At 39.8% G+C, this 16,774-nt stretch overlaps 1 protein-coding gene across 3 annotated transcripts in view; it reads right to left on the reverse strand.

Annotated features, from left to right (window-relative positions):
- The window catches only part of LOC127647493 (protein shisa-9-like), an 88,202-nt gene that overhangs the window by 32,205 nt on the left and 39,223 nt on the right, over positions 1-16,774 (reverse strand). For all 3 annotated transcript variants that reach the window (XM_052131762.1, XM_052131761.1, XM_052131760.1), the window contains exon 2: positions 13,781-13,896. In XM_052131762.1, the coding sequence (XP_051987722.1) occupies positions 13,781-13,896 (116 nt within the window). The remainder of the gene's footprint in view (positions 1-13,780; positions 13,897-16,774) is intronic.

Raw genomic sequence — 16,774 nt, forward strand, 5'->3', positions numbered from 1 at the left:
TTTTGCCTCAACTAGTTCGGTTTAAAGGTTTGTGTCAGCTTTCTTAAAGTATTTCATGCAAACTACAATAATAAAAACTCTCTTATAATATAAATAATAGTCAACTAAATTTGTAAACAATACATTCACGTTTAAAGACACCTTAATTGAGGAATCCAGGAATTTCACACTCAAAGCTTTGTAAAGCTTATTTTCAAGATTTACTCATTTAAATTTCATAACATTCCATCAAGTTGTTTAGTGTAGTTTTTAACTAAATTAATTTAATACAACTTTAAATGTTTTTAATTTAATTTAATTTAATTAGATGGATTTCTTTTATTAAATTCAAATGCTTAAAAAACTGGGCATGTGTGTTCTATGGTTAAAGCCATGTACTAGGCAAAATACACATACATACAGTACACTATCAAAAATAAATAATTGCCAGATTTGGTTGCCAGAATTATTGTGTAAAAAAATACAGTAAAAATGTAAAAAACTTTATAGAACATCCTGTCAATTTTAGTTTAAAACTGTTGTAATTTACATGACCACACTGGCACTGTAAAAAAAAAAAATAATAATTTTGAATAAATTGACATTAACCTTCTGAAACTGTAAAAATCTGCTTTTTACTTTATAAAGTGTTGTTCGTCGTAAGAACAGCACAGGATGACATGAAGTTCACCAATAGTGTCTCTTCCAGGAGCAATGACCAATAAACATGCAGAGACGGTGCTCAGTGTCACACACACCAACACTAAACACCATCAGGGTAACATGCGGACAATAATGCAGTAAACATTAACTAAACTACATCTGATACAACACAGAACACCCCAATGTATGTAACTGATGTTAAATTAAGAAGAAACAACTATTATTATTAACCCATAAAATATCATGAAATATGATGGGTCATGCAGGGAATTGTGGGAACACCCGATTATTGTTTTTTTCTGTAATTTAACGTAAAAAGTACATGTACTCTCTTGTTAAACGATGTAAATTTTGACCATTAAGTATACAGGGGAATTATTAATTTGATCTAAATAATGTGATTTTTACAGCATTTTATTGTAAAAACTGCTGTATTGTCTTTTTAAATATATTTAAACATATTACAGTTAATTCTCGTTAATCAATTAAAGTTTTTTTTTTCTCTGTAGCATATTTACAGTCTTTTACCATTAAAATTACAGACATTTTTACAGAGTACGTCATACTGCTATGTTTGACATTTCGGTGTGTCTGCTTAGACCACATGTACTATCTGCCTTGTGACATTTAAACCTCTTTCAGATGGAAGGAAAGAGGTTTAAAGGGCAATATTTTCCACTGTTCTGAGTTTTTAGTAATTTCTGATCTTCCACTCCATTTCCTAAAAAGCATCTCTTAAACCTACCTCTAGCTGATTCTGTCTCTTTCTCTCTCTCTCACTGAGTCTACATGTAATCTCTTTTCACCTCTATTCTTTTCTCTTTTTCACTTTAATCATACTCTTTTCAGTCAGGCATCAATGCAGGTTTGATTGGCATATTCTGCTACAGCTTTATGACTGGTGCATTTGCAGCAAGGAAGCTTCCTGTTGCTAAATTACAGTGGCGACATGCCAAATTTTATCCCTCCAAAGAGCCGTGGAATAACATTTACTGAATTGCACAGTTATGCCAGATGATCATAGACTATCATGTTTTGTTTTTTTAGGGCTGGAAAGGGATTTGAAATTTTAGTGTTTGAATATTATGAGCTTTCGTGCATATGTGATCAGAGTCCAGTCCAAAATGAAAGAAATACATTTATTCTGGTTTAATAAGCTCAATCACCACAAAAATCTATTTTGACTCGTTACAGTGAGGAACTTACAATGGAAGTGAATGGGGGCCAATCTGTAAATGTTAAAATACTCACTGTTTCTAAAGTATAGCCACAAAATTTAAACAATATGTTTGTTGACATGATTTTAGTGTGATAAAAAATTATAACTAACCTTTTTCTGTCTAAAGTTATATGCAATTTTACAACTTTGTTGCCATGACAATGTAATGCTTTAAATCCTGTATTCCCCGTAATTTAGTAGTACGCCACAAAAATTATAATTTAAATAACTTATTAGCTCAAATAATTTGCGTTTTAACAGAATCATTGTTTTTATGTGTTTTTGTGAAATTACAAGCATCACATTTCTGCTATTAAACCCTCCAAATATCCAAAAATGCCTCACTGTAACCTCAATTTTTCCCCAAAGAAAATTATAAGAAAAGGAAGGGCGAGTACTGGAGTTGTAATTAGAATGATCACAAATGCTGTCGATCAAGCTTAACTTGTATTGATGCCTAGCTTTCTTCTTCTTCCAGGACTCATGTTGGAGGAATGACACATAGTTGGTATATTCCATACATCACCCCAAAATAAATGATGTTTGTTACTGTTTTTGTAACAGGTGTGGTTTTACCAAGATACTGGCAAAGCACATATTTGTTTCCAATTCATCTACCATTGACAAGTATGGTAAAAAGTATATTTGGTAGAACTTTACAAAAACGTTGCATTCGTTGTTAACATTAGTTAACAACCTGAAAAATGAACGAACAATGAACAAAACTTTTACAGATTATATTAATCTTGGTTAATGTTAATTTTAACATAAACTAATACATTTTGTAATACAATAATACACTAATACATTGTATAAATTAACATTAGAATGCATTATGAACTAACATGAACTAACAATCAACAATTGCATTTTGAATGACAAATGAACATTAACCGAGATTAATACGTGCTGTTAAAAATATTGTTCGTGGTCAGTTCATGATACCCAATGCATAACTAATGTTAACAAACAGAACCTTATTGTAAGATGTTAGCATTCATTTTGGACCCTATGTATGATGTTTCAGGGTTGAGAACATCACTGACTAACTCTGAGCACTTCAAGTGTGCAATGGCCTTTATTTAAATCATTGATTTCTCATATTGTAATTTAGGAAACACAAACAACTAATTCCAAATATATTCCTTCTTGTCTGGCCTTCCAAAGATTCTTAAACAATTCCTTTTGATCTTTTTGGAATGCTGGTGATTTTTGTCCCTCTTGAGACACAACCTTTTCTACGATGATGTTTCAGTGGTAACATGCTGCATAAAGAAGGTCACACTGTAATAATCTTATTAATTAGGAGAATTTCAAAGGGCCGTAATAGCCTTCAGATCTTACCAGAGAAGAATATTACAGCCAGAGATTAGTAACATCCTACCACCAAACCATTCTATAGCAAATTTAACACAAAAAGTATTTTAAGAGTCCATAATATTTCACTTGTTAAGGATGAATAAGACAGTAATTAATAATGAATTAAATGTTTAGTAAGGCTATCTAAGCCATAACTTACAACTTATTAAATGCTGCAAGACCACACATTATTGTACTAGTTAAACATGAATAATTAATAATTAAATGAATGTTTGGTAAGACGATCTAAGCCATCAATTACAATTTATTAAATATTCTACTTCTGTGTAGAAAGTCTTGTAGTTAATGTTTGACTTTAGAACTGAAAGCTACATTGTTTTCATGTAATTCATTAGTAACTTTGTAAAATAGGCTACTTGAATACCACCTAATAAATCCAAAACAAACATAATTTGAGTAGGTATAATTTTCACTCTAGAACAAGGGGCCAAATTGATATTAGCAATTAATAAGTAACGAATTTGTACAGCCAGTACTAATTAGCATGAATTACTGGCTTAATATTGGTTTGTAAACTTGAGATTTAATGGGTCTAAGAAATAGAGCTTTAACTACTAATTAACTAAGACTAACTATACACTGTAATAAGCGATTTTCATTTCAAGTAAATTTGATTTAAAAAATCCAATCATTTTCATTAATGGCCGATGCCGATATCCAGAGATCAGGGTTGCCGATAGGATGATAGGCCGATACAATGTCGATATATCGCAAAATGTTATATAGTAAATAACAAACATTAAATTGCAACAACAACAAAAAAAAAATAATATATTTTTTAGCACTATATTTACTCTTTAAATTAAATTATAATATTTTATTTAAAATGGTAGATAGCGCTTTGTTCAGATTTCTGTTTAGTCGTCAAATTTTTTTAATTTATTTGCACATTAATAAATTGTTAATATATTAGGAAGAAGGAAATAACAGTACAAACAGTAGTCCAGAAACCATGTATGGCATGTCCATGTTAGCAAACGCATTTCCTCAAAAAATACTGAATCAAACCAATTGTACAAAGAGTGCACACTGAATAAGACATTTACTTTACACGTGACGTGCTTTTACCATGGGCTGTCATAACGTGGTGGCCCAGTTCATCTTATCGTGGCCCATTCGGCCCCGTTGCGTGGCCTGTCCACCGGGAACATTTCTGAACTTCCCAATGGCCAGTCCCCATCTGTGATGTAGGCTATTACTTGGTCATTGTCTTTCTTGGCTTTCACCTCAAACATGCAAAGCTAGCCATGCGTTTTAAATTTTCCACTCCCAATTGTGGTCTTCCTGCATTTAATAAGTTGTAAGTTATGGCTTAGATAGCCTTACTAAACATTTAATTAATTATTAATTACTGCCTTATTTCTGTTTAACTAGTGAATTTTTATGTACCCTTAAAATAAAGTGTTATAGAATTTTTACATTTAGAGATTTAGAGAATATGAGTGGTGTATGTCTGTGCTAAAGCCGCTGCCATAATGTTATGGTATTATGGTTTGTTGCCAGAGTGTTGCTGTGTGGTTGATAGGATGTGGTTCTAGATGTCCTACAGTTCCATATGTACTGTTTGAGGATTATAGTTATTCAAGATGACAATGACAGACTCCACCCTGTCTCCATAAGAGACTGTCATGTACACTGATGGACCCTGATTGCTGGTTCTGCAGCTAGTCTTGCTTCAGGCACACACCTACACTGCTGAAATCAGCACTTTTCTGTGGAGAAATCAACAGAGCCTCGATCAGTGAGCATTGGAACAGGCCTCAGATCAGTTTAACCCCATTATGAAGAAGTTTCAGCTATAAAGTGAATGCTCTGAGCTGGTGTGGGATCAGAATATTGAGATAATGCCTGTATCCTGTATCTGCTCTAATGGCTTATTGACAAATAAGTGTGTCCGTGGTGTTAAAAATAAGAAATCTTTCAAAAATCTAGTTTAAAACACTTGTGTCATGTTCTTATAAATATAATCTTTGTGTTCAATCTGGTTTCATAAATATTTTTAAAACATTTATAGCATTTTCTACAAAAAATATATAAAACTTGTTAAGTTAAGTGGTCTAACCATAAGGATGATTTTCAAATCAGAAAAGAGGCACGTTGGAGACTTTGCCCGGCAGTTTTCGACAGTGAGGAAGCAGACAGAGGCCATCCAATGTATCCTGCCCCAGCACGGCTCAAGATCCCGCACTGCTCATCGCCAAGGGCGTCCCCCTGCGGCGACAACACCAGCTCCTCCACAGCCCGCCCCAGCAGGCCGGCCCCGGCGTGGAGACGCTTGCAGGAAGCAGACACCTCTGTCTTCAAAGCACCCCTGAGAAAGGCAGCCCAGGAAGTCTGAGACCCGCTACACAGGAGACGGTAAGCGCACCACTCCTTCCCCCGGTGGAGGGCTGGGCGGAGAATCCTTGTTTACTTTTTCTTCTCCCCCGTCCCAGACCACTACTACGGTGGGTGTAAGGTGCCAGGTAAGTACTTCGATGTCCCTCGCTCTGAGCTTGGGGGCTTGGCTTGCGCTCCCCATTGCGGTGGCTGAGCAGGACCGTCCGACTCGGCTATGTGATTCAGTTCGGCAGGCGGCCACCCAGGTTCAACGGCATCCGCCTCACTTAGGTGAAAGGTGAGAACGCCGCTGCCTTGCACGCGGAGATTGTGTCCCTTCTACAGAAGAATGGCCGGGCGTATCAGTACAAGGTCCTTCCATTCGGTCTGTCCCTGTCACCTCGTGCCTTCATGAAGGTCTCAGAGGCACCCCTTTCCCCACTCAGGGGAGAGTGGAGACTCAACCCCTTGGTGGTCCAGCTGATTTGGAGTCGATTTGGTCAAGCACAGGGTGACCTGTTCGCTTCCCGGGAATCCTCCCACTGCCTGCTTTGGTATGCCATGACCGAGGCTCCTCTCAGCACAGAAGCACTGGCACACAAGTATGCGTTCCCCCCAGTGAGCCTACTTGCACAGCTGTTGTGCAGGATCAGGGAGGACAAGGAGCAGGTTGTTCTAGTAGCACCTTACTGGCCCACACAGACTTGGTTCTCGGACCTCACGCTCCACACGACACGTCAATATTTAAGTCAACTATTTATCAAAAGTAGAGAATTAAATATTTTACTTGCATAATTTGTTCTAAGTAGCCTAATACATGATGAAACTGATCAAAAAGGGATGTTAAGGGGGGGGGGTTTACAAGGGGCATGGTTTTTGGGATTTCTTGTAACAAGGGGGATGGCATCCCCTCATATCCCCCCTCAACTTGAGCCCTGGCAGCAGCCACAGCTGCTGAGGTCATCTGAAGGGTGTCGGCGCTGGTTAGGAAGACAGGGTGAGATCAAACTTCCACTTCATTACACACACACATGAACATGGTGTACATACAGTAAATGTTTGGCCAATCACACTGGAGCAGATTCTCAAGGGCATGAGTGGAAAAATAATAAATTGCGTTCACTGATAGCATCGTAGTTTAACAGGCTTGCCTGCTACTGTACCTTTAAGACTTCTATATGTAAATCGCCTGTTATGATTAGCTAACCTTATGCATAGACCTTATTCATGCAAGCACCTTCTTTGATTTTTAATGGGAATGATAGTGAGGTTGTGAGTGATAGATGTACTGTCTCTTCAATGGGCTGTTCTGCAGACATTGATAAACAGACATTGACAAAATATATCTCCAAGGACATTCAGTATACAAAGAACTCCAGTTGACATGAGTAGTGGACCAGATGTGATCTAGGAGCTTTCATTTAAAAGCACTGTAAGCGATTTTAGCATTCTGAAGCTTTCACGTGACTTGAGCTGATGAATTAGCCAAGCCCCTCATTCCATGTTGAAACCAAAACTGAGCAAAAGAGCAGCATTGTTTGTTCCTGTTGTGTCCAGTGGCACAATAGTGCCCTCAACTGACAAGTATTATGAATAATAGCCTCAATGATCCGCTTCAAATACAACACTATGAGAACAAGCAAAAGGATTGACAGGTGAAAAGGGTCAATGTCTGCGGTCCACGGACACATATTTGTTTGCTGTTTGCAAAGTCTGCAGTTGTCACAGAGACCGGTGAGAAATCTCAGGACACTTATGTTTGCATACTTTTCCATTTAAAAAATAGCTTACAGCACCTTTAAGAAAAGGGGGATATACCATACTTACATTGTTGTGCTGCTGATGTGATTTGTAATGAAAAAGCTACATTATATCAGGAAAGATGCATTTCCACTGATGCTCTCAGACTTTTGGACCCCACTATTTGTATCTCCTTTAAACCCTGTATGAGAAACATATTCATACCACTATTTCTAGATGTGCATTGCCATCCTATACAGACGCACATACTGTACTGTAACAACACTGACAAAAATATACTCCCAGACATATGGACAACCACACGTCATCCTCAACTCTTACATTCTGATGAGTTGGATGTGTTTTTCATGGGTGGTCTGTCATACAACCTACCACTCACCATACATGCACACACACACACACACACTCACACACACACACACACACACACACAAACACACATACTGTCTGCCAAGAACTTGACTGGCACATATGGCATGGAATCTTTCTCTTGTATACACACACAAACAGTGCAATGTTTCATCGTTAAATGCAAACAGTGTGTCAACTCATGCTGTTGCACTCATTAGCTGCACATATGAAGCATTTTGCACTTCGTCAGACACATAAGAACTGCATATTTAAAACATGTTGGTCTTGTGCTATAAAAAAGACACTTATACACTTATATCAACAGTAACATCTTCTGTGTAAGAAAAATAACTAAGCAGGTGGAAATAAACATGTAGGGTATCTCAAGTGTTTTACCTATAGGCAGTTCTAGAGGCGTTTGACTTGTTGGCTAGACAGCAAAAAACAAGAATCAAAATTCTAGTCTGGTAACAGATTCTTTACTGAATGAAAAACATCTCACCACCTGTCAATGTCAAGCCATCAATCATCCAGACTTGTTGTTTTAAGTGTCTATCTGAAAACGAAGTCACTTTGCAATGGCAGTTATTTGTCTCTATATGGTTGACAAGAGTAAAAATGAACACAATAAAAATTTTGTTTTGAGGTGGAATTATATAATTTGTTGCCACATTCTTCTAATTCATCTGATGCCGAAACTATCCAAGCTATTATGAAGATAAAATTGTAATCAAGCCATTTGTCTGTTGATTTCCATGAAAACTGTAAACACAGTTTCTTTGGTACTATAAAAATTGCAGTATGTTTTGTGCAACCCATCCAGCCAGACACAGGAAAACTGGCTCGACAAATGGTGTGACTTTTGGGCGGTACTATCTATTTGTTTGAATAATGCCAGCCGTTTTTTATGTTGTTTTTTCAAACTCTATTTGATGACATTAGTGGCACAGAAATCACACACTTCAGCTTTAAAGTTGCTTTTAAAAAAAACTCAAAAACAATATGCTGATCTGAGAAATGTGATTAAGAACTTCTTCTCCAAAGATCCATAAAGCAAAGTCAAGGACGCTACACAGTGAAAAAGGTTGTTTGATAAGAGAATTAATAAAGGAAAGGTGTTGCAAAAAAATAAAAATAAACAACCTTTATTTTTAAGAATGTAAAGTGGTTCTGAGATACAGAGAGAGATCTTATTCTACTCTTATTTCTCATACTTTCTTCTTTCATTCGATATCTTTCACATCCACACAATTCTTCACCTTTAATCATTCATCCTTCCTTTTTATTTCTCCCCTAAGGCTCTTCACTATTATCCAATCCCATTATCTATCTATCTATCTATCTATCTATCTATCTATCTATCTATCTATCTATCTATCTATCTATCTATCTATCTATCTATCTATCTATCTATCTATCTATCTGTCTGTCTGTCTGTCTGTCTGTCTGTCTGTCTGTCTGTCTGTCTGTCTGTCTGTCTGTCTGTCTGTCTGTCTGTCTCATTTTCATTCTATTTTTCTCCACTAGATTTCCTCACCTATCAGTTCTCAAGATTCCTCAAATCTTGTTACCCTTCTGAGATCATCAGCCCATCCTGCTTCATCACTCCATCTCAGTCACCATCATAAGATCATCCATTCATCCTGACCACCTGCTTCTACTAGGGTTTACCTGTCACGACTCTTCTACAGTGTGTGTGTGTTAGCACAGATGGGTCGTACTTAGACCCTAGTGGCCTGTAGTGTGATCCAGCTGGTGTAATGAACACTTAATGAAACACTGGTTGAAGAGAAAGTGAATGAAACACGCTCTGTCCAAAACATAGAGCGCTGCCAATGGAGGCAGCATTTTAAGGCATCTTATGCACTTTCTTATGCTGTCTTCTAAGATAAACATTTCTGAACTAATTCTAAGACAGCATCGCATGTACCCTTCATGGAGAAGGCAATTCATAATTTGCTATTGAGCTCAGTGAAAAGAATAAAGGTAGATGCTATGTGCACCCTGGTGCAAATAATGCTATATGCAATTTACACCCCAATGCAAAAAGTGGCAGATATTATTTGCACCCCAACCCTGGTGCAAATACTGGTAGATAGGTTTGCACCCATATTTAAATACTAACATACAGTATATGGGCATCACTGCAGTAAGTTTATTATGTTTATTTACAGTCCTGCAGACACTACATAATCCCCTCCCTCTAAACATAACCCTAGCCTTCCCTTAGAAAAAATAACCTTGGTTGTACTACGTTACCTAGTTTCAACATGGCATTTTGTTGTAAATTTACAGTAACCTCAAAATTAACAATTGTTACTTTATTACCAACATATTACTGTAGTAACACCATGTTAATTGCATTAAAATTATGGTTTCTCCCCCCAAAAAACATGGTTACTACAATTTTACGATAATTATACAGTGATGCAATCTACACACAAGCGACGCTGAGCCACAGGAACAAATGCGATTGACAGACTAATGAAATCAACATTTATATTCATTTTTATCTGTTATTTTAAGTAGTATTAAAAGGACATTTTAAGACTGGAAACAGAAAATCGGATGGGAAAAATAGTGGGACAAAAAGCGGATTCAAACCGAGGTCGCTAGGACAACAGTACTCATTCACACACCGTCTTTATACCCCACGTCACTGCAGCGACATCTGTTGTCTCTTTTGTTTTATATTCCTGTGGTTCCAGACCATTGGGATGCAAATAGCTGCACTGTGTGGCAGATGCCATTTACACCAGTGTGCATATAGTCACTCCGAAAAATAAATCAAAGTAGGCAAGGAAGATGAATTGTGATTATAAACCTGTAAACTTAATGCTAAGAAGTATTAATAAACTATAGTTCAGTGCAGTTAAAAATTTAAAAAGAGAGAGAGGTTAATACAGAAAAGGAAAATATGAAAGTATATCAGCAGTAAAGAAAGTAAAAAGCTAAAAGTGACATTGTAAATACTCACACTCACACAGTACTCACACCAGAGAAACAGTAAGAGGGAAAGAGATAAATGGGTCCCAAATTCTCAGCCAGAAGGACAGTGTGTTCTTGATCAGCAGGTCTTGGCTGGAGTTTCTTAATTATGTCTTAATTAGCACCGTTGCTTCGTTAAGCCACTTCCTCCTCCAAGGCTGAGAGGGAGCAACAGTAAGACCTCTTCATATACACAAATTTAATTAATCCCTCATTCCAGTTCACTACACTCACAGGGTCAGTAGGGGATAGTCTGTAAAGCCTACAGTAAGTGTGTTTGCTAGAGTTTAATCAATAACATAGCTTGACGATGTGTGTCTGAGAATCATCTAAGTCATTATACTGGTGCAAGAAATTAAATATTTAATACATTTACTACAAAAGGAAATTGAGTCCAAACAGCCTGATGATGTGAGTGTATGCGAGTAGTTTTTTTTTCCCCATTTGTGATCATTTTGTGATTAATTTATGAATACAAATGTAATTGCAAATGTTCAGTACAAGTTAAGCTCCACTGACAGCATATGCAGCATGCTGTTAGTTTTTACTTTTACAGGCCAATGGCTGATTGTTTGCCTTCTATTCAGGATTCCCACGGTCATGGAACGCCTGAAAATATCAGGGAATTTTAAAATTGTGTTTTCAAGTCTGGAAAAGTCATACTATACTATACTACACACATATTATATATTTACACATTATATAACACCTTGTTGTCAGTTTTATGGTTTGTCCCTGTACATCACAACACAAGGACTGACAAATAACGAACAAAACTAGAGGGTATATATACACAGGGAAACTGATGAGGGAATGGCATACAGGTGGGGATAACGATTAAGTGATTAGGGTAGTAGATTCTGGGAAATGAAGAAAACTTCAAAATAAGAGTCCTTGAACATGGTGGAGACAAACTGTGACATCCCCCATAAAGGGCGACTCCTGGTGCCCCAAGACGGATGATGGTAGGGTGAAGCAGAAGAAGGATTCCAGGAGGATGATGCGGGCGGCCTCAGGGCTGGGAATGGGTCCGGGGGCCTGGGGGCCGGCCACAGGACTGGGTCTGGAGGCCTGGGGGGACGGCCACAGGACTGGGTCTGGAAGCCTGGGGGGTGGCCACAGGACTGGGTCTGGAGGCCTGGGGAGACGGACACAGGGCAAGGACTGGGTCAGGAGGCTTGGGAGGCGGCCACAGGGCAAGGACTAGGTCAGGAGGTGTAACCTCTGGAGGAGGAGACTCTGGGGAAGTGGGCAGAGCCACAGAAGACACAGAGGGCGGAGCTGAGGAATATTCAGAGGGCAGAGCTGAGGAAGAGTCTGAGAGTGAAGCGAAGTGGAGCCAATGGAGGTGGAGCCAAGGGAGACTTAAGGAGAGGGGCTGAAGGAGGAGCCTAGGAAGACTCTGAGGGCGGAGCCATAGAAGGTTTGAGATGCTCGATTGGTAGAGCCATGGAAGGTGGAGTCGTGAAAGGCTAAGCCCTAGAAGGCGGAGCCATAGAATGTGGAGCCATGAGAGGCTTGAGGCTGACAGCCGTGGAAGAGAGTACAGGCTGAGACTGGGGAACAACCCCTGTGGTCGAGGCCACTGGTAGAGAATGGGGAATGACCTCCGTGGTTGTGAGCACTGGCAGAGACTGGGGAGAATGTATCCTCTTCCTTCTCTTACTCCTTCGGCCAGCAGGGAGCGTGGTTATGGGTACGATCGAGGCTACAGGCACTGGCTCGCTAACCGTGGCAGGCATGGGCACTGGCTCGCTAAACGTGGCAGGCATGGGCACTGGCTCGGACAGGGAATCGATCTCCGGAAACAGGAGAGGATGAGCCCCCCAAAAAAAATTATTTAGGGGAGTTGAATGGAGTGGAGTTACCTTGGAGATAGAGGGCGAGGAAGGAGTCGTGGAAGCTGGGGCCGAGGAAGGCTTGGAGTTCCTGCCATAACGCTCAAGGTGAGGAGAGAAAACTGGAAGAGGAGTTACTTTGGACAAGGAGGATGGTGAGGTTAGATGGAGGATCAGAGTGGCAGCAACATACTCAGCCAGGGAGAGAATCCCCACCTCAGGAAGCACTGTTGCACTATAGAAATTTAACCCCATACCATAAATGGGCTTGAGGTACTTATCTGAAAAGGTGAAGGAACATAGTTGGATATTCCAATAGGGGAAGATCCTGCCTGAAAAGCTCCAGGAATAAAGCTGTTGCTCATGTGGGTATGGATGAAGTAAGTGAATCCGTATTCTTTGTTGTTTCTTGGTCAGTCCTTCTGTAACGTTTGGTGTCCAAGGAGTGGAAGAGGAAGTGAGGAGATGCAGTAGTAGAATCTTTGAATCATTTAATTATACACAGTGGAGTAGAACATTCGCTGGGGTGGAAACAAAAAATAAATCTTAATATTAAACATGACTCAATGTAACACTTCAAACATCACAATACAAGGACTGACAAATAATGAACAAAACTAGAGGGTATATATATATGTATATACACAGGGAAACGGATGAGGGAATGGCATACAGGTGGGGATAAAGATGAAGTGATTCGGGCAGTGGATTCTGGGAAACATAGTGCAGGAGAAAACTTCAAAGTCCTTGAACATGGTGGAGACAAACTGTGACAGGTCTATACACCTGCCCATTTCTCCTGCATTCAACACATTAACTACGAGAGCTGATTGTTCGCTTACCATCTAATCTACATATACACATGTGTATGTTTTTTTTATTGGGAAAACAAGACAAAAATACAAATCAAGAAGATTGTGTTTTGCTCAGTGGTAAGGGGCAGGATGCCACAGATGCTGCTGATAGAGCTTAACTTGTATTGAACCTAGAACATTCCTTTAAACCATGCAATATTTTTGCTAATTTGTAAAAGAGCAGCTCCATCAATACTTATTGTGTTCATGTGTCAAACTCTGCTGGGCTCGACTCAACTCAACTTTCAAGCATTGGCAAAGGAAATAGAAATACAAGTGTAAAATTTGTCAAGCAAACTTTTTCACCCCAGCATTAAACATTAGACATTTATTATATTTTATTTGACATTCATTGTATCTGTGAGACCCCTGAATATCAGTACAGCAGATTCTCAAACAGTAGCTGTATATCTGGAGCTCTGACTTACCGTTGTTGGTGCGCATCGATCTCCCAGAAATGCCGTTGGATCTGATTGGGTGGTGGCCTCCTCCTCTGTCCATGCCACCTACCTCACTTGGCTGTTTCAGCAGTTCTGTCAGGGCCCTGAAAAGAGAAGGGTATACACACGATCAGTTCCTTAGCATGGCACTTGGTGTAGAAGGGTAAGCAATGCAAACCAGACAAGCAACTCATGTCATTTCTCAACCATTCATATATTTGCCAAATCACGTCATTAGTCTTAAACACATGACTCAGTCTGGCATAAAAGTGAGTGGTGGTGGCGTAGTGGACTAAAGCACATCACTGGTAATCATAAGGTCGCTGGTTCGATCCCCACAGCCACCACCATTATGTCCTTGAGCAAGACACTTAATCCAAGTTGCTCCGGGGGGATTGTCCCTGTAATAAGTCCACTGTAAGTCACTGTGGATAAAAGCGTCTGCCAAATGCATAAATGTAAATGTAATGATGTGTGCAATTATTTGGATGTTAAAATAATTTCTACAGTCTGTGCTTAATATTCAGAGACAAGCATAATTAGGTCATTGGTACTGTTGTTTTTTATCCTAAAATGTGTAATCACAATGGCTCTGTGGCATATCAATACAATGCTCTCTTTTTTGTTTGAGCATCCCGACCAGCCTGTCACAGCAACATTGGCTCAACCAATATCTCGATTTTAGGGTGGTACTATCTGTTTGGCCGACCAATATCAGATGAGTGGAGTGTTGGGAAAACTTATTTGGTGCCATTAGTTACCACCGCTGCTGTAGGGTTTTAAATACATCTTTCTCTCTTCTAATTTCCGTAATGCATCTTTTTTTTATCTTTTTAGGAAATTTTCATGGATTTCTTTCTATTGCTGTGGGATAAAATGAAAACACAAAAATTATATTTGCTTCTATTCACCATTATTGGGTCACTACACACCAGTTGAGATCCATCGGTGTGGACCCATTGCAGTTTGCCTACCACAACAACCGCTCCACTGATGATGCCATTGCATCTACAATACACACTGCTCTCTCCCACCTGGAAAAAAGGAACACATATGTGAGAATGCTGTTTGTAGACTACAGCTCAGTATTCAACACCATAGTGCCCTCCAAGCTTGATGAGAAACTCTGGGCTCTGAGCTTAAACAGCTCGATGTGCAGCTGGATCCTGGACTTCCTGTCAGGCAGATTTCAGGTGGTTAGAATTGACAGCAACATCTCCTCATCACTGACCCTCAACACTGGAGCCCAGCAGGGCTGTGTTCTCAGCCATCTCCTGTATTCCCTATACACACATAACTGTGTGGCAACACACAGCTCCAATGCCATCAATAAGTTTGCTGACGATACGACGGTGGTAGGTCTGATCACTGACAATGATGAAACAACCTACAGAGAGGAGGTGCGCACTCTGACATGCTGGTGTCAGGAGCACAACCTCTCCCTCGATGTCAGTAAATCCAAGGAGCTTGTAGTGGACTTCAGGAGGAGAGACAGAGAACACAGCCCCATCACCATCAATGGAGCACCGGTGGAGAGAGTCAACAGTTTCAAGTTCCTCTGTGTCCACATTACTGAGGAACTCACATGGTCCGTCCACACTGAGGCCATTGTGAAGAAGGCTCACCAGCGCCTCTTCTTCCTCTGAGACAGCTTAGGAAGTTTGGACTGAACCACCACATCCTCACACGGTTCTACACCAGTACTGTAGAGAGCATCCTGACTGGCTGCATCACCGCCTGGTACGGCAATAGCACCGCCCACAATCGCAAAGGGGAGCAAGGGGTGGTGCAAACTGCCAGACAGAGCGTCAGAGGTGAGCTTCCCTCCCTCCAAGAAATCTATAACAGGCGGTGTGTGAAAAAAGCTTGGAGGATCATCAGAGTCTCCAGCCACCCGAGTCATGGGCTGCTCTCACTGCTACCATCAGGCAGGTGGTATCGCAGCATCAGGACCCGCACCAGCCGACTACATGACAGCTTCTTCCCCCAAGCAATCCGACTTTTGAACACTTGATCTCTCACGATCGATAATCAGCACTGCACTTTATTAATCTTATATCTCACACTGGACTGTCAAATATATTCTCCACAATATAACTACTATATATATATTTTTATATATACTCTTATTTTTAATTTTTATTGTATGTGTATTCTATATTGTGTGTATTGTTTACTGTACATTGTGCAGTCGGGTCCATAAATATTGGGACATCGACACAATTCTAATCTTTTTGGCTCTATACACCACCACAATGGATTTGAAATAAAACGAACAAGATGTGCTTTAACGGCAGACTTTCAGCTTTAATTTGAGGGTATTTACATCCAAATCAGGTGAACGGTGTAGGAATTACAACAGTTTTTATATGTGCCTCCCACTTTTTAAGGGACCAAATGTAATGGGACAGATTAACGATCATAAATCAAACTTTCACTTTTTAATACTTGGTTGCAAATCCTTTGCAGTCAATTACAGCCTGAAGTCTGGAACGCATAGACATCACCAGACGCTGGGTTTCATCCCTGGTGATGCTCTGCCAGGCCTCTACTGCAACTGTCTTCAGTTCCTGCTTGTTCTTGGGGCATTTTCCCTTCAGTTTTGTCTTCAGCAAGTGAAATGCATGCTCAATCGGATTCAGGTCAGGTGATTGACTTGGCCATTGCATAACATTCCACTTCTTTCCCTTAAAAAACTCTTTGGTTGCTTTCACAGTATGCTTCGGGTCATTGTCCATCTGTACTGTGAAGCGCCGTCCAAAGAGTTCTGAAGCATTTGGCTGAATATGAGCAGATAATATTGCCTGAAACACTTCAGAATTCATCCTGCTGCTTTTATCAGCAGTCACATCATCAATAAATACAAGAGAACCAGTTCCATTGGCAGCCATACATGCCCACGCCATGACACTACCACCACCATGCTTCACAGATGAGGTGGTATGCTTTGGATCATGAGCGGTTCCTTTCCTTCTCCATACT

Source organism: Xyrauchen texanus, chromosome 8, assembly GCF_025860055.1.
Source record: "Xyrauchen texanus isolate HMW12.3.18 chromosome 8, RBS_HiC_50CHRs, whole genome shotgun sequence".
NCBI classification, from domain to species: Eukaryota; Metazoa; Chordata; class Actinopteri; order Cypriniformes; family Catostomidae; genus Xyrauchen; species Xyrauchen texanus.